The 27,655-nt window shown below is 40.5% G+C and overlaps 1 protein-coding gene across 3 annotated transcripts; it reads left to right on the top strand.

The window, feature by feature from the left end:
• The first annotated feature begins 3,557 nt into the window (after window positions 1-3,557).
• LOC140538939 (NACHT, LRR and PYD domains-containing protein 3-like) lies at window positions 3,558-26,718 on the top strand. Of its 3 annotated transcripts, XM_072661497.1 has the most exons (19): window positions 3,558-3,698; window positions 4,688-4,801; window positions 5,812-5,922; window positions 7,167-7,277; window positions 11,228-11,344; window positions 14,136-14,214; window positions 15,983-16,175; window positions 16,312-18,061; window positions 18,726-18,899; window positions 19,628-19,801; window positions 20,466-20,642; window positions 20,989-21,162; window positions 21,723-21,896; window positions 22,028-22,204; window positions 23,043-23,216; window positions 23,436-23,597; window positions 24,429-24,599; window positions 24,975-25,136; window positions 26,441-26,718. In XM_072661497.1, exons 2-19 carry the CDS (start codon window positions 4,755-4,757, stop codon window positions 26,472-26,474), a joined length of 4,161 nt encoding a protein of 1,386 aa, XP_072517598.1. In that variant the 5' UTR covers window positions 3,558-3,698; window positions 4,688-4,754; the 3' UTR covers window positions 26,475-26,718. The 3 variants fall into 3 exon arrangements, with proteins under 3 accessions (XP_072517598.1, XP_072517600.1, XP_072517599.1); XM_072661499.1 differs by lacking the exons at window positions 3,558-3,698; window positions 4,688-4,801 and adding an exon at window positions 5,372-5,409; XM_072661498.1 differs by lacking the exons at window positions 3,558-3,698; window positions 4,688-4,801; window positions 5,812-5,922 and adding an exon at window positions 6,979-7,079.
• The last annotated feature ends 937 nt before the right edge of the window (window positions 26,719-27,655 follow it).

The following is a 27,655-nucleotide window of genomic DNA, read 5'->3' on the forward strand; positions in this document are numbered from 1 at the left end:
ATGTTTAAAACAGTCTGGCCAGAGGAGGATGGGTCCCCCTTGTGAGTCTTGGAACCTCCCAAGGTTTCTTCCTCCAGCTCTGAGGGAGTTTTTCCTTGCCACTGTCGCCGTTGGCTTGCTCACGGGGGTCTTTGACGCTTCATGTTATTTCTTCTTTCTTCTCTGTCTCTGTTCTTTATTAAGTAATAATTATGTAAAGCTGCTTTGTGACGACAACAGTTGTAAAAAGCGCTATACAAATAAATTTGACTTGACTTGACTTGACATGATCCAGTTTTTATAACGTTCGAACTGTAACGAGAGGAGTTTCACGTAACGACGTGTTTTTTCTATTTACAACTTGTCCTTCTCCTCCAGCTTCCTGATTATTTCTGATTATTATTTTATTCATTTCTACCTTCTAGCTGAGTTCCCGCATCATTCTGCTTCATATATGCATATTTTTTCATTTTTATACCACAATTACACATTACATCTGGTTAAGTCGTGTTTCATCTTTAATCCAGGGTTTCCCACTTGTAACTAGGACCTTATTGGTTGATCGAATATTATTTACAATTGTTTTAAATGGCATATTTCCTTTTTTTAAACATCCTAGCTACGTCCCATGACCCAACGGAGCGGAAACAGCGTGTAAAAGGTGAGATTGTTTTCAGTTATTATTATGATTATTTTTATTATTACTAAAATGTGTTTTCGATCACAGGTTGAAATGAACCAACTGCAATAGCTCAAATTTAAATGTTATTTATTTACATCTTGACCTCCTCCTCCAGCTCCCTCTTTAATGTGTTATTCTTTGATGCCTTCTCTATGAGTTTACCGCTAATTCTGCCTGATGTGTGTGTGTGTATATATTCATTTTTATACCACAATTACACATCACATCTAGAATATCGAGTTTCCCCCTAGTAAATACGACCTCACTCGCTGATCGAAAGCAGTTTACAATGTTTAAAACGACATGATCCAGTTTTTATTACTTTCGAACCGTAACGAGAGGAGTTTCACGTAACGACGCAAAGACACACCTGATAAACCCTTGATTCATCTATAATTCCGAGTTATCCCCGTGTAAATACGACATCACTGACTGATCAGTGTAATTTAACAATTCTTCCAAAGGTATATTTCCCTTCTTTGAACTGCCAAGCAACGTGCCATGACCCGATGGAGCGGAAAAGTGTATGAAAGGTGTGCTTGTTGTCAGTTATTATGATGATTATTTTCATTATTGTTAAAATGTGTTTTTGACCACGGGATGAACTGATCCTACTCCAATAGTTTAGTTTTAGGTGTTTTGTATTTACACTTTGAACTACTTCTCCATCTCCCTCTTATGTGGGTTATTCTTTGATACCTGCTCAATGAGTTAACCGCTCATTCTGCTTGATATATGTATATTTTATGATTAGCTAACAGAAATAAGCTCACCTGTCTGGCACACAGAGTCGTGTAACACCGTTAGCTAAGGTTTAGCGGCCCTAGCTTTCAGCTAAACTGGCTAACTGTAGCTAAGAGCAGCAGTGTGAGCAGCAGCAGTGTGAGCAGTAGTGAAAGCTTCAGTGTGAGCAGCAGCAGTGTGAGCAGTAGTGAAAGCTTCAGTGAGAGCAGTAGTGTGAGCAGCAGCAGTGAGAGCAGTAGTGTGAGCAGCAGCAGTGTGAGCAGCAGCGATAGCAGTGTGAGCAGCAGTAGTGTGAGCAGTAGTGAAAGCTTCAGTGTGAACAGCAGTAGTGTGAGCAGCAGCGATAGCAGTGTGAGCAGCAGCAGTGTGAGCAGTAGTGAAAGCTTCAGTGAGAGCAGTAGTGTGAGCAGCAGCAGTGAGAGCAGTAGTGTGAGCAGCAGCAGTGAGAGCAGCAGTGTGAGCAGCAGCAGTGTGAGCAGCAGCGATAGCAGTGTGAGCAGCAGTAGTGTGAGCAGTAGTGAAAGCTTCAGTGTGAGCAGCAGTAGTGTGAGCAGCAGCAGCAGTAGTGTGAGCAGCAGCGATAGCAGTGTGAGCAGCAGTGTGAGCAGCAGTAGTGTGAGGTGCAGTGTGATCAGCAGCAGTGAGAGCAGCAGCAGTGAGAGCAGCAGTAGTGAGCAGTAGTGTGAGGTGCAGTGAGAGCAGTAGTGTGAGCAGCAGTAGTGTGAGGTGCAGTGTGATCAGCAGTAGTGTGAGCAGCAGTAAGAGCAGCAGTGTAAGCAGCAGCAGTGTGAGCAGCAGTAGTGTGAGGTGCAGTGAGAGCAGCAGTGTGATCAGTAGTGTGAGGTGCAGTGAGAGCAGCAGTAGTGTGAGCAGCAGCGAGAGCAGTAGCGAGAGCAGTAGTAAGAGCAGCAGTAGTGTGAGGTGCAGTGAGAGCAGCAGTAGTGTGAGGTGCAGTGAGAGCAGCAGTAGTGTGAGGTGCAGTGTGAGCAGCAGTAGTGTGAGCAGCAGTAGTGTGAGGTGCAGTAAGAGCAGTAGTGTGAGCAGCAGTAAGAGCAGCAGTAGTGTGAGCAGCAGTAGTGTGAGGTGCAGTAAGAGCAGCAGTAGTGTGAGGTGCAGTAAGAGCAGCAGTAGTGTGAGGTGCAGTGAGAGCAGCAGTGTGAGCAGCAATGAGAGCAGCAGCAGTAGTAGTGAGTATGTGTAACTCAGTAAAGTGGTGATGTAAGAGGACAAGGTTCACAGTTCAGGCTTTATTCAGTGTCACATAGTTACTGTATACCTAAGATGATATTCCCCCACACTTTATTTTTTTCTTTCGTTCTCTTGGTTTGTTTATAGTAGTGAAAGTCTTCCAAGAGATGTTATGTGTTTGAGATCATTTGTATTTTTGAGTCTCATATTTTCTGTTGGAATATTTATGGATTCATTTTATGGATTCCATGATTCTTTAACATATCTGTGAGCTGCTGTTAGGATTGTGGTATAAGTATCAGGTACACTTAAAATATTTTTGATTATTATATTATTCAGAATAAACATTCTTTATTCTTTAAAACATGTTTATGCTGTCAAATGTTACTAAGATTTTATCAAGGTTATTAAGCACATGTACAGAGCATAATCACACTCTCTGGCAGCACCGGCAGAGGTTGTACCTATTTGTTCTGCATATGTAAATAAAATCTACAGGAACTGAAATCTTTCTACAAGAAAAGAGAGACAGACGTACATTTGCATTTGTGCATGGAGGGCACTTAAGACAAATCAATCAGTTTTTTAGAAGTAACTTCCTTTAGAAGTTAGGCCCACAAGACCCTCTCAGTAAAGATTTAGTCCCCTTTCATCTCAAATGGAACTCAACGCATCCTTTATTGCAATCAAGCTTAAACTGTGTAATTACATATTATTATTTACATATAAATGATGAACTAAATTACAAAGCGTCTATTACATAAAACTGCTACAATCAGCTTTATCTCACACAGCAATAAACTACTGAACATGCCCTTAGGGGCACTCTGAGTCTGTCTCTGGGCTAAATGTTGCGGGCCTGGGGTTTCAGTACAGGAAAGTGAGGGGGCGGGAGGAAACAGGAAGAAGAGGTTTTCTTTACAAGAAAAGTGAAACTGAATAAGAATCTGCGCGTTACGACCTTCTCACAAGGACATACACATACGCACGAGCCATCTCCTATAGTATTATAATCTCATTTATTCCACACAGCAGAAACACCTGGAGACGTGATGTAGTCCATCTGGAACAGGCAGTCGTTTGAAGCTCAATAATAAAGGAGAAGGTAGGAATGGTAAAATGCAGCTGTAATAAGTGTCTAAATATGATATACAAAGACATATACCAAGTGAAGCCTGAATATTACTGTGGAGCTGTGGTGAACTTACAAGCCACACGAGCTACACTGAGAAAACGGTGTAGTGCAGTGATATTTAATCAGAATGATGAAAATGATAAAGGCAGGTGTTGTATACAGATATTGTGTGTAATAAATTATATTTCAGCTAAAGAAGAAAATAACTGCAAAAATAAAAGCGAAAGTAAAACGAGAGAAGCCGGTTTCCGGTGTTAGGCGCACTGGCTTCTCAATGTTACCCTTTTAAAGAAGCCTAACAATAAGAAATCCATACATTTATGATCTTTTAATTTAACAGATGTGTGCAGACATGGGTTTGATGCACAGTTTTCTACATATGAAACCATCAGGAAGCTCAGACATTCTCCTCACCACAGACAGAACAGCGAAGCTAAATGCCAGAGCTTTAGTGCGCGCACAGTAAACCGTGTGCATCATTAGTGTGTTTATAGATGATGAATCATAATATGTGATATTTCTGTGCTGTTCAGCTCTTTAACAGCAGTAGAGCATTGTGGGAGTAACTGGTGTTTAGTGTAACACGGTATAACACAGTGTTGAAGTGTAGTATTCAGATACTGGCTAATATAAATATTTCCCCCCAGAAATGATCAGATTTACATTTCATTTAATGGATTACAAATGACCGCATGGTCCAGCTTGGTCAGGTTGATCATAGCTGCTACAATTTCTGACCAAATTAAAATTAAATAGCAGGTGGGTGTGAATGGGCTTGCATCCAACCAAATTAATAATAATCTATAGTATATGAGCTATTAGCTGTCCAAGCATAGTGTTTATTAACTTATTTGAATATGTTAATAAGGCAGAAGATAAGTGACTGTTAAAGCTTCCATGTGTTTATTTTAGATGAAGTAAAGCTCTTTATAAGATTTCTAACTACCCTTTCTTTCTAGTTCTAGTGGAACTGCAGAAAGGCCAAACTCCCCTGGAACCAGTGTGTCCTTCAAGAGTGACCAGTCAATGGAAGAACCTTGCAACTTCAAAGAGGGATCAGCTCCTCCTGAAAGGTAGTCTTTTCTTCCCACTTCCTAATCCCATCCTCAGATACATGTTTTGCTTTCCAGTAAACACATGTACTACTAGAAAAGATCTTAGGTTCAGTCTCCCAGAGAAGGTTAAATCTTGGACCTGGACTATGTATTTCTTTTCAGTAGAGGATTTCTAATTAGAGTGCTGTGTAATCCAGAGCTACACCAACCTGTAAGCCTGGTTTCCTGCACAAGGAACATTTACATTTAAGGCATTTAGCAGATGCTCTTCTCCAGAGCGACCTAGAAAAGTGCTTCACTGCTTTACTCTGAAAATACCCTCAGCTAGTTTGAATAGACTAGGATCTAAAGATACCGCTTAAGCTTAGATACTCGTAAACACCATAGTCAACATTGAGACCATAATACTGGACACTACACGTTGCCCGAGTACTCTTGGAAGAGGAGGGTCTTCAGTCAGGGTTTGAAGACAGCGAGCGACTCTGCTGTTCGGACACCCAGAGGAAGTACGTTCCAGCAATTCGGAGCAAGGCCAGAGAAAAGCCTTGATGCTGTGTGTCCTTCAAGAGTGACCACGCAATGCTAGAACCTCTCAACCTCAAAGAGGGATCAGCTCCTTCAGAGAGGTAGTCCTCTCTTCTACTTGCTGATCCTGAGCTCTTCACATACATGTTTCCAGTCAGCTCTGCAGTGTGGAACTGGGGAGCTGACTTGGGTGAACTCGGGTGTTTTGGGTTTCTCCTGTATATCCCTACACTGGGCGTCCATCCCAGCGGCGTTGACCGGAACGGATGGAAGGTTAAATGCATGAACACAATGACTGATTTCATCTGACTCAATAAACATTAAATTACATGAGGAATGTCTGAACAACGTCAAACATAATTACCCAAAGAACATTATTAAGAGTTCTTTGATCCCTGCTTTGTTCTCCATTTATGTCACACGTTCAGCTAATTTAAACTCACTTGTGGTGAGAATACCTTCATTTCATCAGATTTCTAAAACCCCTTTCTTTCTGATCTTAGTGGTACTGCAGAAAGGCCAAACTCCCCTGGATCCAGCTGTGTATCCTTCAAGAGTGACCAGTCAATGGGAGAACCTCTCAACTTCAAAGAGGGATCAGCTCCTCCTGAAAGGTAGTCTTTTCTTCCCACTTCCTAATCCCATCATCAGATACATGTTTTGCTTTCCAGTAAACACATGTACTAATGTACTACTAGAAAAGATCTTAGGTTCAGTCTCCCAGAGAAGGTTAAATCTTGGACCTGGACTATGTATTTCTTTTCAGTAGAAGATTTCTAATTAGAGTGCTGTGTAATCCAGAGCTACACCAACCTATAAGCCTGGTTTCCTGCACAAGGAACATTTACATTTAAGGCATTTAGCAGACGCTCTTCTCCAGAGCGACCTAGAAAAGTGCTTCACTGCTTTACTCTGAAAATACCCTCAGCTAGTTTGAATAGACTAGGATCTAAAGATACCTCTTAAGCTTAGATACTACTAAACACCATAGTCAACATTGAGACCATAATACTGGACACTACACATCGCCCGAGTACTGTTGGAAGAGGAGGGTCTTCAGTCAGGGTTTGAAGACAGTGAGCGACTCTGCTGTTCGGACACCCAGAAGAAGTACGTTCCAGCAATTCGGAACAAGGACAGAGAAAAGCCTTGATGCTTGAATTCCATGGACCTTGAGGGATGGCGGGTCCTACTTCAGGCTGGAAGGGGCTCTTGGTGCAGATGGGCTTTTGACCATTAGCATCAAGTATGGAGGAGCTTCTCCCATCTTGGCTTTGTAGGTCAGAGTCAGGGGTCTAAATCTGATGAGGGCAGCAGCTACAGGAAGCCAGTGAGGAGAACGCAGCAGAGGAGCTGAACCTGGCTGAATTTAGAAACGTTGAAGACGACCCGTGCCGCTGTGTTCTGGATAAGCTGCTGGGGTCTGATGGAGCGCAAAGGGAGACCAGACGGAAGAGAGCTGCAGTAATCAAGTCTTGACATGATGAGAGACTGTATAAGCACCTAGGCGGCTCTCTAGAGAGGAAGGGTGGAATTCTCCGGATGTTAAAGAGGAGAAATCTGCACGACAGAGTCAGATTTGCAATGTAAGTTGAGAACAATAACTGATCATGCATGACTACACCAAGTCTTCCAGCTTCTGTAGATGGAGTGACCAGTGAGTTCTCAAAGGAGATGGCAAGATCATGGTGAATTCCTGCAGATCCCAGAATGTACAGCACCTTGTCCTTCATGTGTCCACATCTGAACTCTTCTCTATCTTTGTCTGCGGGTAATGGATAAAGGTGCAGAATCATTCTTTTAGATGGTGTATTGTGGTGAAAAAAGAGTTCTTAAACCCCTTTCTTTCTGATCTTAGTGGAACTGCAGAAAGGCCAAACTCCCCTGGATCCAGCTGTGTATCCTTCAAGAGTGACCAGTCAATGGGAAAACCTCGCAACTTTAAAGAGGGATCAGCTCCTCCTGAAAGGTAGTCTTTTCTTCACGCTTCCTAATCCCATCCTCAGATACATGTTTTGCTTTCCAGTGAACACATGTACTAAAGTACCACTAGAAAAGATCTTAGGTTCAGTCTCCCACAGGAACCAACACTCAAAAGGTCACCCCCTCCTCCTCTGGCTGACACTGGATAACACAACAAATGACAGCTCTTACTTCACTGCTGTCTCTCTTGTTATTTTTAATTCTTGTTGTTCTGTGACAAAAATGGCATCAAGCCATAGATTATAAGATTGTGAGTGAAATGTGAAGGTTCGGGCTGATAAACAGTCTTATGCACAGCTGTGCAGTTAGGTGAGAATGAAGTGGCAGTGGCGAGCAGACAGCAGGGGGCAGTTAACACATGAAGAAAGGAGAAAAAATAAGGTGTGTTTAGGAATAGACTGATGTACGACCTGTAAAGGAAGTAGATTAGAGAGACAGCAGTACAAATCAGAAACCAGTAATCAGTCCTGTAATCAGACCCCTACAGAACAGTGTAAGTATTAAAGCAGGCAACATCAGCACAGAAACAGTAAGGAACACTGGTGGATTATCTGAAAGCTTGAGCTGGGTTGTGTGATTGTAGCAAGATCCTGTTGGACCACAGTATAGGTATAGGTCAGAAGGAGTATTTTATACTTAATGCAGAATTTAACTGCTAACCAGTGACTCTCTGAACTTTCACCTGTCATACACAAATGTGTTATCAACAAAATCTCAATAACCTGAACTTTAAAAGTTAAAGACAGAAACATGGATGGAGCTCATATTGCAAAAATCATAGATATACATGTACACAATAGATGGCGCTATAACACACAAAATCTGCTGTCCTGGTTCATTATCTATTAATGTTATGAGTTATGAGACATGACCGCCATTAACCAGTCAGATTTCCACAGGTACCTGACAGGCTTATCTTACCTTGTGTTTTAATTAATAATTATAATTTATTAATAATTATTAATTAATCTAGATTATCCAAAATGGGACCAAATGTAAGATTCATATACAACGTGTTGCTCTGAGATAGTGTGCCAAATCTGGTGTAAATCCACGGTAATTACATCTGAGGTTGTAAGACTGTAGATAATGTAATAACTAGGAGCCACAGTGACCTGTAGTAACAGAGAGTGAACCTGTAGTAACGGACAGTGAACCTGTAGTAACGGAGAGTGAACCTGTAGTAACAGAGAGTGAACCTGTGGTAACAGAGGGTGAACCTGTAGTAACGGAGAGTGAACCTGTAGTAACGGAGAGTGAACCTGTAGTAACGGAGAGTGGACCTGTAGTAACGGAGAGTGGACCTGTAGTAACAGAGAGTGAACCTAAGTGAACCTGTAGTAACAGAGTAAACCTGTAGTAACGGAGAGTGAACCTAAGTGAACCTGTAGTAACAGAGAGTGAACCTGAGTGGACCTGTAGTAACAGAGAGTGGACCTGTAGTAACAGAGAGTGGACCTGTAGTAACAGAGAGTCAACCTGAGTGAACCTGTAGTAACAGAGAGTGAACCTAAGTGAACCTGTAGTAACAGAGAGTGAACCTGTAGTAACAGAGAGTGAACCTAAGTGAACCTGTAGTAACAGAGAGTGAACCTGTAGTAACGGAGAGTGAACCTAAGTGAACCTGTGGTAACAGAGAGTGAACCTGTGGTAACAGAGAGTGAACCTGAGTGAACCTGTAGTAACAGAGAATGAACCTGTAGTAACAGAGAGAGAACCTGTAGTAACAGAGAGTGAACCTAAGTGAACCTGTAGTAACAGAGAGTGAACCTGAGTGAACCTGTAGTAACAGAGAGTGAACCTGTAGTAACAGAGAGTGAACCTGTAGTAACAGAGAGTGAACCTGTAGTAACAGAGTGAACCTGAGTGAACCTGTAGTAACAGAGTGAACCTGTAGTAACGGAGGGTGAACCTGTAGTAACGGAGAGTGAACCTGTAGTAACAGAGTGAACCTGAGTGAACCTGTAGTAACGGAGGGTGAACCTGTAGTAACGGAGGGTGAACCTGTAGTAACGGAGAGTGAACCTGTAGTAACGGAGAGTGAACCTGTAGTAACAGAGAGTGAACCTGAGTGACCCTGTAGTAACAGAGAGTGACCCTGTAGTAACAGAGAGTGGACCTGTAGTAACAGAGAGTGGACCTGAGTGACCCTGTAGTAACGGAGAGTGACCCTGTAGTAACGGAGAGTGACCCTGTAGTAACGGAGAGTGAACCCGTAGTAACAGAGAGTGGACCCGTAGTAACAGAGAGTGGACCCGTAGTAACAGAGAGTGGACCCGTAGTAACAGAGAGTGGACCCGTAGTAACAGAGAGTGGACCCGTAGTAACAGAGAGTGGACCCGTAGTAACAGAGTGGACCTGTAGTAACAGCAGTAGGTCCGGTAGAGATCACAGTGCAGTGAGTGCATTAATTATTATTATTATTATTATTATTATTATTATTAATAATAGTAGTAGTAATGAACTAACATGTAGCAGTAGGTTTAAAACAGCACAGTTCAGACTGTAGGAGATCAGTAGTTTTCCTGCAGTAAGGAGATTCATTATTGAGTCTAACTGCAGTGAGTGCATTAATTATTATTATTATTATTATTATTATTATTATTAATAATAATATTAGTAGTAACTCATTATTAAGTCTAACTGCAGTGAGTGCATTAATTATTATTATTATTGTTATTATTATTAATAGTAGTAGTAACTCATTATTGAGTCTAACTGCAGTGAGTGCATTAATTATTATTATTATTATTGTTATTATTATTAATAGTAGTAGTAACTCATTATTAAGTCTAACTGCAGTGAGTGCATTAATTATTATTATTATTATTATTATTATTATTATTATTAATAGTAGTAGTAACTCATTATTGAGTCTAACTGCAGTGAGTGCATTAATTATTATTATTATTATTGTTATTATTATTAATAGTAGTAGTAACTCATTATTAAGTCTAACTGCAGTGAGTGCATTAATTATTATTATTATTATTATTATTATTATTATTAATAGTAGTAGTAACTCATTATTGAATCTAACTGCAGTGGGAAGAGAAGATCTCACACTCTCCTGGTTCTCCACTGTAGTGAGCTGGGGATGTGATGCATTGTCCATGATGGCAAGCAGCTTATTAAGAGCTCATGTTTCAGCCCCAACATTCAGAGTGTCCAGTTTGACTCCTACAACAGAGCCAGACTTCTTAATCAGTTTGTCCAGTTTGTTCTTTGTTCTTTGATTCATAAGACTGGGAATATGACAAACTGAATCATGAGTCAAATACAACACATTCATATTCAGTAACACCCACACACTCAAACCACAGTCCTTTTAAATATGATAAACGATTTGGACAGAAGTTTTGTTTCTTCTGAAATCAAGGGTTCTGTTGGAGTAACTGTCTCTACTGTCCAGAGAAGGAGACTTTCAGCTTGATTTAGTCAGCAATGGGTGCAACTCAGAGTAGCTGAATGTAGTGTACTGCCTGGTCATTGTCTATGTTATTTATGTTGAGTTCCTTGTAACCAGTCAAAGGACCTTTCTTACAAAGTGGATTCAGAACCTCTGCATAGTTATCCTTTTTACTCAGCTGAAGCTTTTAGAGGTAAAGACAGATGCTATTCTCAGCTCATTCAACTTCCTGGAGGGAATATTGGTTAATAACACCAGTCAGAAAATGTTCTAATTTTTGGTAACTGATCATCTGTCTGATCATCATAGCAGTGTATTTATATGACTTGCACAGTGGCCTGCAGCTATCACAGAATGGTCAGTTACAGTGATGGTTAAAGTGTGGTAGTGGATTCAAGCTCTGTGTTCTTCATGTTTGGGTTAGTTTGATTGGCCTGTTCTGTTTCTTAATGCATGTTTAATGTATGTCCTACATGACTGACTCTGTTAATACAGTAAGCTGAAGCACTCTCCTCTCTGTCTCTCAGTGACACTGGACAGACCGCGGACTCCTCTGTGTCCAGTCAGGAGCTCCTGAAGAAGAACAAGAGACAAAAGCCTGCTCTCCAGAAATCACTCTCAAAAAATTGTCCTTCACAGCAGAGGTATTTCCAGACTTCCTCAGATAAACGGGGGGCAGGGCTGTCTGGTATTCTGTTCTTGTCCAGTATTTTGCATTTTGCTTCTCATCCTGATGTGAACTTTCATTCTGGTTTGATTTTTACATTTTTGGAGTTCTTTTTTTTTTTTTACTTGTGGTAACTGTAATTGGTAACATTCAGCTACTGAGCTTAAATGTGTTTCAGTTCTCATGCTTGACCTCATCCTGACACATTTAGCATACGTCACTGGCTTAGCTCTCCTGAACTCCTGATCCATAACTAACACACATTGATTGATGTTATTATTAAAATAATCATTTATAAAAACAGCTTAGCTTCTGGAAACCTGGCAATGGCCAGGCCACTATTTACATCTACACACGCTGACCCCGCCTGGCTTTACTTCTCTGTCTAAACGCCCATCTGCAAGGGTCTGAACTTCCTGAACTGCTCACTCTTGCCTCACCCATTTGCTCTGCTGAGATCCTGCTTGACTTGTTGACACTGGCTGCCCATCCCCTTCAAAGCCCTTCATGGTCTGACTCCTGCATATCTCATGATGTATGCATTTATGGAAGAGAACTCTTCCAACCTCACTGTCCCCCTTGTCCCCTCAGGTCCTCAGACATCAGCTTACTTACTGTTCCACTCGTCCCCTCAGGTCCTCAGACACCATCTTATTCCTTGTCCCCCTCTTCCCCTTAGGTCCTCAGACATTAGTTTATTCACTGTCCCCCTCGTCCCCATGGCTTCTCAGACAGCATTTTACTCACTGTCCCCCTCGTCCTCTTGGGTCCTCAGACAGCAGTTTACTTACTGTCCCCCTCATCCCCTCAGGTTCTTAGACAGCAGTTTACTTACTGTCCCCCTCGTCCCCTCAGGTCCTCAGACACCATCTTATTCCTTGTCCCCCTCTTCTCCTTAGGTCCTCAGACATTAGTTTATTCACTGTCCCCCTCATCCCCTCAGGTCCTCAGACAGCATTTTACTCACTGTCCCCCTCGTCCTCTTGGGTCCTCAGACAGCAGATTACTTACTGTCCCCCTCATCCCCTCAGGTTCTTAGACAGCAGCTTACTTACTGTCCCCCTCGTCCCCTAAGGTCCTCATATATCAGAACCCTAAAGGGTTCATAAGCACCACTGTTCACAGTAATATCATTCAGATCAATATCAATCAGATCCCTGGACAAAGAAATGGCACAAAGAAGGAGCGCCATTCATCTGCTGAATAAGGGGCCAGAGAGTTCATTGTTGTTGGGGACTTCAATGAAGCAAACCTGAGGAAAGTAGCGCCCAAGTTTTATCATCTCGCGCAGCACGCAGAAAACACAGACTCTGGACCACTGCCACACCCTCTTCCGAGAAGCGTACAAAGCCCTCCCCTGACCTTCATTCGGCAAATCAGGTCACTCAAATGGAGCTGCCCAGACCAATCAGACTCTGTTCTTCAGGACTGTTTTCATGACGTGAACTAGGAGATGTTTCATGATTCGTCAAAAACATTGACGAGTACTCGGACTCAGTCACCTGACTCTGTTTCCGAAGTTGATGTGTGCAGATACTTTAAGAGCGTCAAACCCGTAAATCTGCTGGTCCAGATGGCAAACCTGGCAGAGCGCTTAAAGCATAACTTCAGCTAGCTGGAGCCAGCATTACCTGCCTAAATAACTGGAGCCCGGTTGCTTAAACCACTGTCATAAGGTGCAGGTGGTCAGGATGGGCAGCATCACATCCTCATATACCCTCAACCCTGGAGCCCCCCTAGCCCACTTCTGTACTCCCTCCATACCTACCACTGCACAGTTAGACACAGCTCCAATGCCATCATTAAATTTGCTGATGACATGACAATCGTGGGCCTAATCTCCAACAATGATGAGAGCATACAGAGAGGAGGTCAGCTTCCTGTCACACTGGTACCAGGGAAAACCACCTTTCTCTTAACATCAGCAAGACCAAGGAGCTGGTATTGGACTTCAGGAAACAGGAGAGCGTGCACACCCCAATCTCCATCAGTGGGACCACTGTGGAGAGGGTCAGCAGCTTCATGTTGCTTGGTGTTCACATTAGTGAGGAACTTACATGGACAGAACACACCACACTGGTGGTGAAGAAAGCACATCAGACGGCTGAAGAGGTTTGGTATGAACTCCTGCATCCTCAGGACGTTCTACACCTGCACTGCGGAGAGTATTCTAAGGGGCTGTTTCTCCACCTGCACTGCTCAAGAGCAGAAAGCTCTGCAGAGGGTGGTGCTCACAGCCCAACCATCTAGATTTCTACACCAGCTGCTGTCTGAGGAGACCCAGGAGGATTATCACAGACTCAACCCAACCAAGCCACTGCCTGTTCTCTCAGCTGCCCAGCGGCAGGAGCTACAGAAGCATGAAGACCAGAACCAGATGGTCCAGAAACAGCTTCTATCCTCAAGCAGTTCAGCTGCTGAACGAACAATAGCTTGTGGACTGTGGACCTCATCTGTACCATCACACAGTGTGTGTGGTTAATGTGCACATATTCAGTATTTCTTTTCTGTAAATATACGTTCTTCTTTTTTTGTAATACTGTGAGGGACGAGGCACCTTTTGTAAGTTTTTCTTTACACCTGTGTAATGTGTAACTTGATGTGATTTTGATTTGAAAAGGGATTAACTGTAATATAGTGGTCACACATGACCAGAATAACTGTAAAAGGTTAATGCAAATGTTAAAAATAATAAACCATTCAAATAAACGCCATGCTAAATACTCTTATTTAAGAAAATAACTGTCTGAATTTCTTGTTAATTGCAGAGGTCACATGGGGTCAGAGTTGGATGCCGAAGCTGACAAGCCTCAAAGGAATCCTAAAGATTTCTTTGACATCTTCAATGTAAGACAGTATTTTTGAAAACAGCTTACATGAATGGCTGATCATATAACTTAATCACTAAACTTTAGCTGCTTAATTTACACACCATTTACTCAAGATTTTATACACACACACACACACACACACACACACACACACTAAAATATTGCATTGACATAAGTATTTAGACGCTTTTTTATTTTAGACAGGCCCTGGATGAGCCACTCAAGAACATTTACAGAGCCGTCCCTAAGCCTCTCCTGTGTTGTCTTGGCTGTGTGCTAAGGGTCATTGCCTTTAGGGGCTTTCTTTCTTTCACTGAGGAGAGCCTTCAGTCTGGCCACTCTTCCATAAAGCCCAGATTGGTGGAGTGCTGCAGTGATAGTTGACCTTCTGGAAGTTCCTTCCATCTGCACACAGGATTTTTGGAGCTTAGCCAGAGTGACCGTTGAGTTCTCGCTCACCTCTATTACCCTTTTTCCTTCATTAGTTAGTGTGGTGGGGCGGCAGCTCTTGGACGAGTCCTGGTTGTTCTAAACTTCTAGATGGAGGCCAGTGTGCTCTTGGGAACTTTCAGTGCAGATATTTTATTGTAGCTTTCTCCAGATCATGCCTCCACACAATCCTGTCTCAGAGCTCCACATGCAGTTCTTTCCTCCACAGGGCTTGGGTTTTGATCTGATATGTATTGCAGGTGTGAGACCTTAAATAGACAGGTCTGGGTCTTTCCAAATCAGGTCTAATCAACTGAATTTACCACAAATAGACCCCAATCAAGGTGTAGAAACAATTTAAAGATGATCAGGAGAAATGGGTTGTTATAGCAAACAGTCTTGAGATACTTGAGGAGTTTGTAAGGGGTGGCTCTAGGGCAAGGCCTCCGCCTGCCACCAGAGGGAGGCCCAGAGTCACACCAGCCAGTAATTAAGGCCAACTCAAAACACCTGGGAAAAGGCTATATAGGCACACAGATCCAGTTGCCTCACTGTGTTAGCGCACAAACACTCGTTTAGCAGAGGAAGGCAGGAGTACCTTGCATGTTTAAGGTGGTATTAACTTCAGACTCCTGAAGATGGTGCTGTACAAGGATGATGGGGCTATAAATACCTGAGGAGTGTGTGAGTGAGTCACTGGATTTGGGCGTGGCCAAAGACCATAGTGTGAAGGAAGTAGCAGAATCTGCAGGTGTATGGACACATATGGTCATACGGGTCTACCAGCAGTGTTAGAAATACCAGCCTACAGGAATTGTGGCAAAAAAAAAGACAAAACTGATAAACAGGGACTGCCATCAGCTTTTACGGCTCGTGAATGAGCTTCCAAACAAGAACTACATCTTGTTTGTGTACACAAGGTCTTCACTCACTTCTGCTCCAGAATGAGGAGAATTTCCTGTAGGCTGGGATTTCTGCCACTGCTGGTAGACCTGTATGACCGTACGCTTCCATACCAATCAATTCCACACAACTGCTTTATGACCCATTTTCCACACATCCAATGAGACCCTCACTGCACTGTACCACCTTTCTCAGTCTATGAATCCCGACACTCACCCCGCAGGTATTTATAGCCCCATCATCATGGATGTTTAGGTCTTTTATCACTTGTAGCAATTTTGACCAGATAGCAAGAGATTTAGGCTATAAGTGCCAAGATCCATGATTTAGTTTGGAACATTTGGAAATGTAACATTAGAATTTGAAGTAAATGGTAAAATAATAAAAATAATAAAAACTTGATTGTTATTTTTATTCATTTAATACATTTTCTTACTTCTTTGCTCCTAAAGGATCTCGAAAACAAAATGATCGCGTTTATAAAACACGAGCTGGAAATGTATAAAAAACTTCTGAGAAAGCAAAACACAACTTATTACAGAAATGCCAAGCAAATGAAGTGGAATTTAAAACAGACTGTGCTCAACATGACCCTGACTTTCCTAAACCTGATGAATCATAAAGACGTCGCTACTGCACTGCAAAGTAAGAGATCAATAGATGACACAATATGATAATTATATATGCAATAGTAAATATATATAAAAAAATACAAGACTGTACGTGTTTCTGTAACTATTTTACCTTCTTTTTCTCTGCTGTTTTATTATTTATTCATTAGATAAGCTGAATGGAATTATACAGCGTCCACTTAAAGAAGGACTGATAAGTAAGTTTGATCGTGTTTGTGAAGGAATTGCAAAGCAAGGAGAGTCCACCAGACTCAATGAGATCTACACAGATCTGTACATCACTGAAGGTGGAGCTGGACAGGTCAACAAAGAACATGAAGTGAGACGTATTGAGAAAAATCAGATGCAGCAGGATGTACAAATCAAATGCAAGAACATGTTTGAACCTTTACCTGGACAAGACAGACCAATCAGATCTGTGCTGACACAGGGGGTTGCAGGTATTGGGAAATCAATCTGTGTGCAGAAGTTCATTTTGGACTGGGCTGCAGGTGAAGGTCATCAGGACATCCAGTTCATATTCCCACTTCCTTTCCGGGAACTGAACTTGAAGAAGGGATTTCACAGTCTGATGAACATCATCTGTTTTTTTTTTCCAGAGACGAAAGGACTAATTTTAACAGATCAGAACAGTGTCATGTTCGTCTTTGATGGACTGGATGAATGTAAACTTCCTTTGATGTTCCAGAAAAATGAGAGTCTGAATGATGTCTGTAAACCAGCCTCACTGGATGTTGTGCTGACAAACCTCATCAAGGGAAATCTGCTTCCCTCAGCTCTGATCTGGATAACCACTAGACCAGCAGCAGCCAGTAGGATCCCTGCTGAGTGTGTTGACCGGGTGACTGAGGTGCGTGGTTTCAATGATCAGCAGAAGGAGGAATACTTCAGGAAGAGAATCAGTGACGAGAACCTGGCTACAAAAATAATTGAGCACATTAAAGAATCGAGGAGCCTCTTCATCGTGTGTCATATCCCAATCTTCTGTTGGATCTCAGCCACTGTGCTTCAGAGAATTCTGCAAGAAACAGAGAGTGGAGAAACACCGAAGACACTGACAGAAATGTACACATGCTTTCTGATCTTCCAGGCCATACAGGCGAACCAGAAGTACTCTGGAAAGAATGTCTTGGATGTACCGTGGGATAAAGAAGCCATTCACTCGCTGGGAAAGTTGGCTTTTCAGCATTTGGAAGAAAACAGCCTGATCTTCTATACAGAAGATCTAGAAGCATGTGGGGTTGACCCCAGTACGATATCCGTATACTCAGGACTGTGCACTCAGGAGACCGTCCGATTTCTCGGCACAGTTTTCAGCTTTGTCCATCTGAGCATTCAGGAGTTCCTCGCTGCCGTATTTGCATACTTATCTCTCAGAAATGACCACAAGAATGTTTTTGACCAACACTCCACATCAGAGAAGAGCAAAACCACAGAGCTCACTGAATTTCTCAAGACTGCAGTAGACAAGGCTTTGAAGAGTGACCATGGCCACCTGGACCTCTTCCTTCGCTTCCTCCTGGGCCTCTCACTGGAGTCTAATGAGCAGCTCATCCGAGGTCTGTTGACCCAGTCTGAAAGCAGGTCTGACTGCAGAAAGGAGATAGTCGAGTACATCAAGCTAAAGTTTAAGGACAACCCGTCTCCAGAGAGGTCCATCAATCTGTTCTACTGTCTGAATGAGTTAAACGACGACTCTCTAGTGAAAGACATCCAGAGTCACATGAGTTCAGGAAGTCTCTCTGAAGCTGAACTCTCACCTGCTCAGTGGTCAGCGCTGGTCTTTGTGCTGCTGACATCAAAAGAGAAGCTGGAAGTGTTTGACTTACAGAAGTTCATCAGATCAGAGGAGTGTCTTAACAGACTGCTGCCGGTGGTCCAGGAAGCCACAACAGCTCTGTAAGTAACTCCTGTTTCTCCTGATCAGTAATACAGGTAAACCTCTCAAGCCTCGTCTCATTTATTACATCCTGAGTTTTACTGTTCAGTAATTCACAATATCAGCGTCACAGTCTGTGCAAGCCAGGACTGAAATCTTCAGATTTTTAACAGTTCATTTACATTCTAGAATTTATGCTTACATTTAGAGACATGTCTATATAACATATACATCATAAATTTACTTAGACCAGATAATTATGACGACTGGAGAGCGCTGCAATTCCAACAAGACTCACATGATTTTATTGGAAATCTGTCTGTGATTGAAATTTGTTTGGCGTCAGGCCAGAATAAATCAGTTTCATTCTGACCATTAGTCCCAGTTTGTAAAGTCTGTGTACCGATCTCTGTTTTGCCTTTTTTCCTCTTTCAGTTTGTTTGATGCAGTGTTTGCTCTGTGTCTATCCCTTTTCTCAGATGTTACACACAGATCATGCTGATAAAGAACAAGCATGGCAGCATACTGTCTAATAGAGCTGTAGCAATATAGCCATATAGTCATATGAATGTGCTGATTGTAAAAGTTCTGAGGTTTAGAATGAACTCATGAAAAATTTGTGAAACAATATTAGGATAAAAATGAGAGATTGTTGGTGCTCTGTTGTGTTACGTTTATTTTCAGGCTCAGTGAGTGTAACCTGACTGAGAGAAGCTGTTCAGGGCTGCGCAACGTTCTTAGCTCAGTGTCCTCTAATCTGATTCTGCTGGATCTGAGCAAAAATCCCATACAGGACTTTGGAGTAGATCTGCTCTCTGAAGGACTGAAGAGTCCAACCTGTAAACTGGAGACACTGAGGTGAGCCATTGCCATTATACTACTGTGGTATATTTTACACAGAAGGTGAAAGTAGAAGTAAAAAAAGGACTGCTCTAAATCAAGTCCTCCACAGCGGTGTCTGGAAAGTACAGCTTGTATTTTAATCGCTTGTGTTCAAACCTGGCTATATGGCTAATGCATATAAACACTAAGAAACTAAATTATACAATATTACACACTAAATATGATTTATTCATGATTTAATTACAACATGTGGAACCAATGTCTTGCACACAAAATGCAATGTTATTTTTGTGGATTTTGCACACAGTATGGACTCTCTCCACCATTCATGGTTTACTGGTGTTGGCATGTTGACAGCCAACATTTACAACACATTATAACACTGTATTGCATACAGAGCAATGATACATTGCCTTTTTTTGGATTCACAAAGATTCACAATTTTTAATGCCTCCTGGGTTCATAAAGTCCTGATATTACATAATTAAAAAACAAAAAAACAAAAACATAACTACAAAATGTACATTACTGTCACACTCTGCACTAGTGTAATTGATCAATGAAAACAATAACTTTACATTACATACATAAATTATATTTGAATATTATGGACATTTACTTACTATTAAGCATTTACTTTAAACTTGAAAGTTAGTGTAAACTCTCTGAAATGACTTATTAATTTTTAAATTTATACAAGATTTGAGATTTAAGCACTTTTTTTGTCTCACTTTTACTTTCAGGCTCAGTGAGTGTAACCTGACTGAGAGGAGCTGTTCAGCTCTGCTCCAAGTTCTCAGCTCAGAATCCTCTAATCTGACTCTGCTGGATCTGAGCAACAATCCCATACAGGACTTAGGAGTAGAGCTGCTCTCTAAAGGACTGAAGAGTCCAGCCTGTAAACTGGAGACACTGAGGTGAGCTTATCTATATCTACAGTATATATGTTATAATGTTGTATAATCTATATAACGGGCCTGTTCAGCACACAGAGGGTAAAAGAAGGACTTTTAAAGCACTAAACTAAAAGTATAAGTGACAGTCTGTTCCCTCCACAGTGGTGTCTGGCAGCTTGTACTTTTAAACATTTGTGTTCAAACCCAAAATTTTGAACTAAAGGTTGTTACTCACTGAATGTGGTTTATGGGTGCTTATTGTTCAGCATTAGTGTTAACTGGTCTCTTTCCATGTACAAGGAAATATAAAATCTAAAAATTAAACAAATATTTCAAAGATTTGTTTACATTTTATACATAATTGTTATATTTAAATATTATTGTCATTTACTGTCTAATTATTAAGAGCCTGTAATAAAATGATTGTCTTCTAGCTGATATTAATGTATTTAGGATATTTCTTAAGATGTTTCGTAACAGGCTTAATTACTCATGGGTATGGGATGTATGCATCACAGTAAGCTACTTTATGGCAGCCTGTTTTTTTGGTGCCACTGTTTTGAGAATCCTGCAGACATTGACAATAAGCATATGCAGAGGATTCATTTTAGGCCTACAGACATAGAAATATATGTGGTGATTAGGTTATTCTGCCAAGCATAACTATGTTTTGTCTTCTGTTTAGTCTTTCATCTTGCAGTATAACAGGGAAAGGATATACATATTTGGCTTCAGCTCTGGAATCAAACTCCTCATCACCGCTGACAGAGCTGGAACTCAGAGGGAACGATCCTGGAGACACAGGAGTGAAGAAACTCACTGATTTAGTTAAGAATCCAAAGTGGAAACTGAACAAACTGGGGTAGATATTTGAATTATTGGCATAACAAATGCTTGTTCCAGAGATGTTAAATCAATCAGTCACCTACTGTTAAAACCAGCTTATAAACTTCCTTTGTTCCTTTGATTTATTTTACAAAATACCTTCACTCATCTTTTAAAATGAACTGAGTTTTTAATGTAATTAATTGCATATGAATAAAATTCATAGCAGTGTTTGCCCTTTTCTCCAGAGTGTTGAATAGCTCTGCTGCAGAGAAAGTCTGTTGCACAGTCTATACAGTGATATATCAGAATAAGAAGAGTATGGATGGGATAGTCAGTAAAATATAACATTGTAAGGAAATCCTTTATGATTTGTCTTTCAGGCTGTTGAAAAGCTCTGCTGCAAAGGAGTTCTGTGATCATCTGACTAAAACTCTAGGAATAAACCCCTTACTGCAGACAGAGCTGGATCTGAGTGGGAGAATACAAGGAGACTCAGAAATGAAGAAACTCTCTGATCTACTGGAGGATTTACACTGCAGGACTCAGATACTGAAGTATGGAATGTTTCTTATAAATAATTATAATAACTATTATTGTTTAAGATTCAAAGGGCACAACTTTGAATGAACATCTGTTCATTTGTTGAAGTCCATGAACAATTAAGGTGTTAACTGGTATATTTCATGGTTAAAAACCTGACAAATATTTTAAAAGTTGGTAACAGCAGGACAATGACGTTTGCATCTTTGTGCTACAGATTTAAAAATAGATATAAATCTAAACAAATCAAAGCAGTTTAGCATAGCAATTTAGGAAGAAATCAGGAGGGTTTCCCATTTGATATCTTAAACAGAGCAGGATACACTGGGTTTTGATGGATGCTACATGATAAGTGCCTTATTTATTAAATGTGAGTCAAGCTGAGGTCACAGAGCTAAAGGGGTCCTGGGGGCATGACTCAAAGTTTGATATAGTGCCCTCTTGAAGTCAGTCAGGCTCATCCTGTGGTTCTGAGTAGTGCAAGTGGAAAGCTACCTTTCATGACTGTTTCATGTCAGTATTTGTTAAGCAAAGTAACGGAATGATCTTTTCTTTATCATCTGTTTGTTTACAGGCTGAATAACAGCAGCATTACAGAAAAAGACTGTTGTTCCCTATCAGAAGCTCTTTGTTTAAATCCTACACACCTGCAACAGCTGGATCTGAGTATGAATAGACTAGGAAACCCTGGAGTGCAACATGTTTGTGCTCTACTGACCAATCAGTATTGTAACCTAAAGAGACTGGGGTGAGTTCTGTTAAATATAAACAGTAAACAGTAAACTGAACGATGCCGTTACATTATGCAGGTCATTTTATCATTTAATACACAAACTCCAAACATGTTGTTTTTGTAAAGCCAGCATGTTTTGTGTCTAGCCTTTCAGACTGCAGTGTAACAGAAGAAGGATATGCTGCTCTGGCTTCAGCTCTGAAATTGAATCCCTCATCACACCTGATCGAGCTGGACCTCAGAGGGAACGATCCTGGAGATGCAGGAGTTAAGAGCCTTCATCGCTTGCTAGAGCATCCACAGCATAAATTGAAGACACTGAAGTAGGTGTATTTGGGAAATGTGTATATTTTGAACGTATACAAATCTAAGCTAAAGTGTAACAACTCCTCCCATCAGAAGAGAGCTAAACATAACATGGACTTTTCTCCCACATGAGAGGATATGTGTATAATATTAGAATGTATAATGTTGTATAAAGTATGATGTACATAAGGTTGTTTTTATTTTAGGATTAGTTCCTGCCATTTTCTTAGTTATTAGTCACAGGAGTGTAAATCCACCGGTCATCTGTGCTTCTTCAAGGTCAAGAGTGTCCTATGTTCACATGTAAAACTACTGGCCAGTCTTTTATTTTGTGAAGTACACACATTCATATATTTTCATAGCATCAAAATCTATACATGTATAACATAAAAGGTACAATAATACAGTATTATTATAGGTACAATAGGTGTGTTGATCATATTGTACTGTAAAGATATATGAGAGCAAAGCATACAGAACCACCCAAAACCTGTCTTTCTCTTTTACTCATTTTAATCGCACAGCAGAGAATGTGGACATTGTGGACATCTCTTATTGTAGAATGTTTCATTGTTGTTAAATAAGTAAAGAGACGGTGGAATATGTTGTGTGTTGTTGTTCATCTGAGGTTGTATTTATATAAACAAACATTTCCATTTGGTTCATACATGACATTGTAGTATTGTTGGTATTGTACACTAGACCCAGACCCAGGAGTCTTCTCAATCAGGGTGTGGGGAACTGGGGGCAGATCAAAACCCCAGAACTGGGTTGAGAAACGTCTCTAGACTACCTATTTAACCGTTATTGAGTTATTGAGTAGTTCATTAGACTGTACTGATGTTCTCTCTCCAGACTGCTGAAAAGTAATGCTGCAGAAGAAGCCTACACTTATTTTAAACAAAAGCTGGGTAAAGACCCCTTACTGCAGACGGAGCTGGATCTGAGTCAGACTGAACCAAAGAAGATCAGAGTGGATCAGCTGTCTGCTCTACTGGAGGATCCACACTGCAGACTGCAGAAACTCACGTAAGGAGCTGGATTCATTAAATGATCTGTAGGCTGGTTTATCTACACATGAGCTAGTTTTCTCCATGCACACTGGTCTTGAACTGATAATGCTGGTTTATTACTTGACTTTACCTACCCTACAGTAGCTCTCTTGCTTTTGTTTGAGTTTTAAGGACTGACCCCAGCTGAACGAAACTACAGCCCTCTTCTTCTACTACTTCTTCTCTGTCTCTGCAGGATGTATAAATCCAGCAGTATTACAGATCTGATTTCTGCTCTGACTGTAAACCCCTCACACCTGAGAGAGCTGGATCTGAATGAGAATAAACTGGATCAGGCAGGACTGCAGAAGCTCTGTGATCTACTGAAGAATCCTCACTGTAGACTGGAGAAACTGAGGTGCGTAGAATTGCCTTTATAAAAGAGCAGCAAGTCTAAGTCTAGAAATCAGGGTTTGGTTTTATGGGGTTGATTTAAAAAACAAACTAGTGCGTTTGCATTCGTAGACTTTCAAACATTAAATAAGATAATTACAGAATACTGGTGAATTCATGTATTATTATTTAATTATTATGTTGCTTTTAAATTTATAGCTCCATGTCTTTTACAGGATAAATGTTTGCTATAAATGAGTTGACTGTCTTTTCTTCAGGCCTCCATAAACTCATAAACTCCATTTCCCACAATCCCACCACACTGTCCCACTGAAATTCTACTCCGTACATGTCCTGTTCTGGACGCTGCAATTCAGCACATGCAGTCATACAGAGAATACCTTGTACACAATAAGCCGTGGATGAAGTGTCCACATGGTTTGCATGGTATTGTGGGAACTTTAATGGATTATTGATTTATCATGTTGTTCATCACTCCCACTCCCTAACTGCATTCCTCAAAAAGAGTGTTAGTGAGGTCAGGATGTTGGATGATCCCCACTCCACCTCATCTCCCTCTCATCCCATCCAAAAGTACTTAATGGAGCCTCACCATCGTTCCAGAGAACCCAGTTCCACTGCTGGGGGGCTTTAAAGCAACTGCCTTGGGGGAAAGCACTGACTGAAACTTGCAGTACTGACTGTATAAAGGAACTGTTCATCAGCAGGGTTTTCCACCCGATGATGAAGCGATTATACGTTATATTTACTGAATACAGTATTAATGATGTAAATGTTTACATTAGTTTCTTGTCTTGTACTGAATACTGTCTGTTGTTTCCCTCACCCTCTGCAGACTAGTCCAGAGTTTAACAGAGGGAGGCTGTGCTGATCTGGCCTCGGCTCTTTATACAAATCCATCCCACATCAGAGAGCTGGACCTGAGTCTGAATAAACTGGGAGCTTCAGGAGTGAAGAAGCTCTGTCGTCTGGTGGAGAATCAGAAGTGTGAACTACAGAAACTACAGTAAGTAACTCAGAGTTTATTCTGAATAGACGTCATGTAGTAAATCATCCTGAATAAAGCTTTACTTTGATTATTGATTATTAATCTGTTGAGGTATGTTTAGACTTTTATTCTGTGTAGTTTGATGTTTTACTATTAAATATTAATAAAAGGTTTATAATTTAATAGCTGTACAACTTTATCATGTACACTTTTTCATAATGTGTGTGTGTGTGTGTGTGTGTGTTACTTTTAAGTCCAGTATCTCACATAATTAGAATGTTATACTGAGTAAATTACACTTCAAACAGTATCAACATTAAAACAAACAAAAAAAAATTCCCTGATATTATTACTATTTATTTATTTATTATTAAATAATTTTTTTTTCTGCAGGCTTAAGAAATGCAGTATAGAAGAGGACGGCTGTGCTGCTCTGACTTCAGCTCTATCCTCAAACCCCTCACATCTGAGAGAGCTGGATCTGCGTGAGAATAAACTAGGGAAGTCAGAGAGACAGCTCTTAGAGCTGATGAAGAAATCTGGATGCAGTTTACAGTAAGAAAACTCTGACAGTGAATAAAGAACGTAGTTCTAACATGACTGCTGTTAGTGAATGTGCTGAGATGATCACATTAATTCTGTGTTTAAATCATTAAAAGCAGCAAAAGAATTCACTTTTTAACTGACTTTAACTAACTATTATTATTATTATTATTATTATTATATATTATTATTAAATATAGTCTGATTGTTCAGTAAAGTCAGGTTCAGTAAAGTCAGGTTCAGTATTAACCTATTATTATTATTATTATTATTATTATTACCTATAATTATTATTATTATTATATATTATTATTAAATATAGTCTGATTGTTCAGTAAAGTCAGGTTCATTAAAGGCAGGTTCAGTATTAACCTATTATTATTATTATTATTATTATTATATATAGTCTGATTGTTCAGTAAAGTCAGGTTCAGTATTAACCTATTATTATTATTATTATTATTATTATTACCTATAATTATTATTATTATTATATATTATTATTAAATATAGTCTGATTGTTCAGTAAAGTCAGGTTCATTAAAGGCAGGTTCAGTATTAACCTATTATTATTATTATTATTATTATATATTATTATTAAATATAGTCTGATTGTTCAGTAAAGTCAGGTTCAGTATTAACCTATTATTATTATTATAATTATTATTATTACCTATTATTATATATTATTATTACAGTAAAGTGCAGCTGGGATGTTTCTCATGTTCTCAGTCTGAACACATCAGAATGTCCCTTTTTAATCCATTGGTCAATCAGCTGAGTGAGTGGACGAGCAGAGTCTGTAGATGAGTTGCAGGAGTAACAAAACTTATTTAAGAAAATGATATTAATCAAATGCATCTTTCTGAGAAATGAATTTCTAACATCACATGTTAAAGAGGTGAGGGGGAATTATCACACACACAGTGAACATATTGGTGATCCTTCATTTTACAGGAGAAAATGTATTTGCTCTTAATATCCTGGTAAATCTGCTAATGAATCTTCCCTTTTAGTACCAGTATTAATATTGTAATCACTGCTGCTTTAATATGGAGATCTGTTCTAGTCAGGGATATTTCAGCACTGAGCCTCTAGTGGACAGACAGTAGTTAGTTCTTCACATTGACAAAAGCAGTGTGTGAGTAGTGCTGCTGTCTTGTGTTGGTACTGTCCCCTTTAAAGCCTTCTAACATCACTTGTTGTTCAGCTTCACCTCCCTCCTGATGGTAACACTGATCATGATGAATTCTTTATAAAACGGGTTAAATCTTTATTCAGCAGTACTAATGATTTCTCTGATGTTTCCCTCACAGATTGGATCAAACGGGGCGGAGCGGGCCAGTGTAACCGGACCTCTGGACAGACTGCAGGGGAACGGGACGGGTCATCCTGTCATAAAAATAAGAAAAATCAGCAGAAGGAGAGTTCATGAGGACAGAAGTTACCAGACGAAGGTTACTACCCTCTCAGCACTGAACTGTGGATCACTCCTCCTTCTCCGAATCGTCCATCGTTTATAATGTTCCATGTCTGCTTCATCATGCTGCACATGTTGTGTCTGTTTATGGAAATAAAGGTCATTCAGCTGTAATGTTCAGTGTGTAGATACCTTTTACCAGCTCTCAGAACTTCATCAGCTTGTTTAGGCTATGGTGTTCTCAGCTAGCGGTGTCCTCAGCTCCTAATGTAATTAAGAACGGGCAGTTAACAGGAACAGTGGAGGTGGAGGTGAGTCTGGGTGACCTAGAGATCTTTCAGAGAGATCAAAGTCATGTTTCACTGAGTGAGACCTTCAGGAAGATTCAGCCTAATCTTCAGTGGTGGAGCACTGTTCTACTGTGCAGCAACACCTTTACAAATATGATTGTCACTGAAGAGTCATCAGAAGAAATCCTGCGTCCTGTTTTACAGGACTGATGCACTTTGTGAACAGGTCCTGTGGACTAATGGTGAAGTTACACTAGAGAGCTGCAGTGATCAAAGGTATGTGTGCAAAAGAAAGGTTGCAGAAGTTAATGAAGAGAACATCTCTCCAACTGTTAAGCAAGGGGCTGGATGGATCATGCTTTGGGCTTGTGTTGCAGCCAGTGACACAGGGAGCATTTCCCTGGTAGAGGAGCAGAATGGATTCAGTTAAAGAAAACATTAGACAAAAAGATACAGATAACCAGAGAGAGCAGAGCTTTTTAGGCATGACCAGATCACCCATCTGATTCATTCTTCTAAAAAAGAAACACATCAGGAAGCTCAGACACCAAACAGCCCAGTCTACAATCTACAACCAGGAGATGCCCTCATACATCTAAATACAGTGAGTTTGCTTCAACATCCAAACCACTGGAAGCCCTCAAGAACATCAGGGCAGGTTAGATTGATAGAACACATCTTAAAGCCTGATCAGATCTGGATTCTTCAGAGAAACAGATTAAACCAAGATTACCTTCAGAATGGAGCAGGAGAAGGAAGCCTGTAGAAGTGAAGCACTGTGAAATGAATTCATTTACTTCAGCTGAGAGTTGAAGTGCAAA

This window comes from Salminus brasiliensis, chromosome 18 (genome assembly GCF_030463535.1).
Source record: "Salminus brasiliensis chromosome 18, fSalBra1.hap2, whole genome shotgun sequence".
NCBI lineage: Eukaryota > Metazoa > Chordata > Actinopteri > Characiformes > Bryconidae > Salminus > Salminus brasiliensis.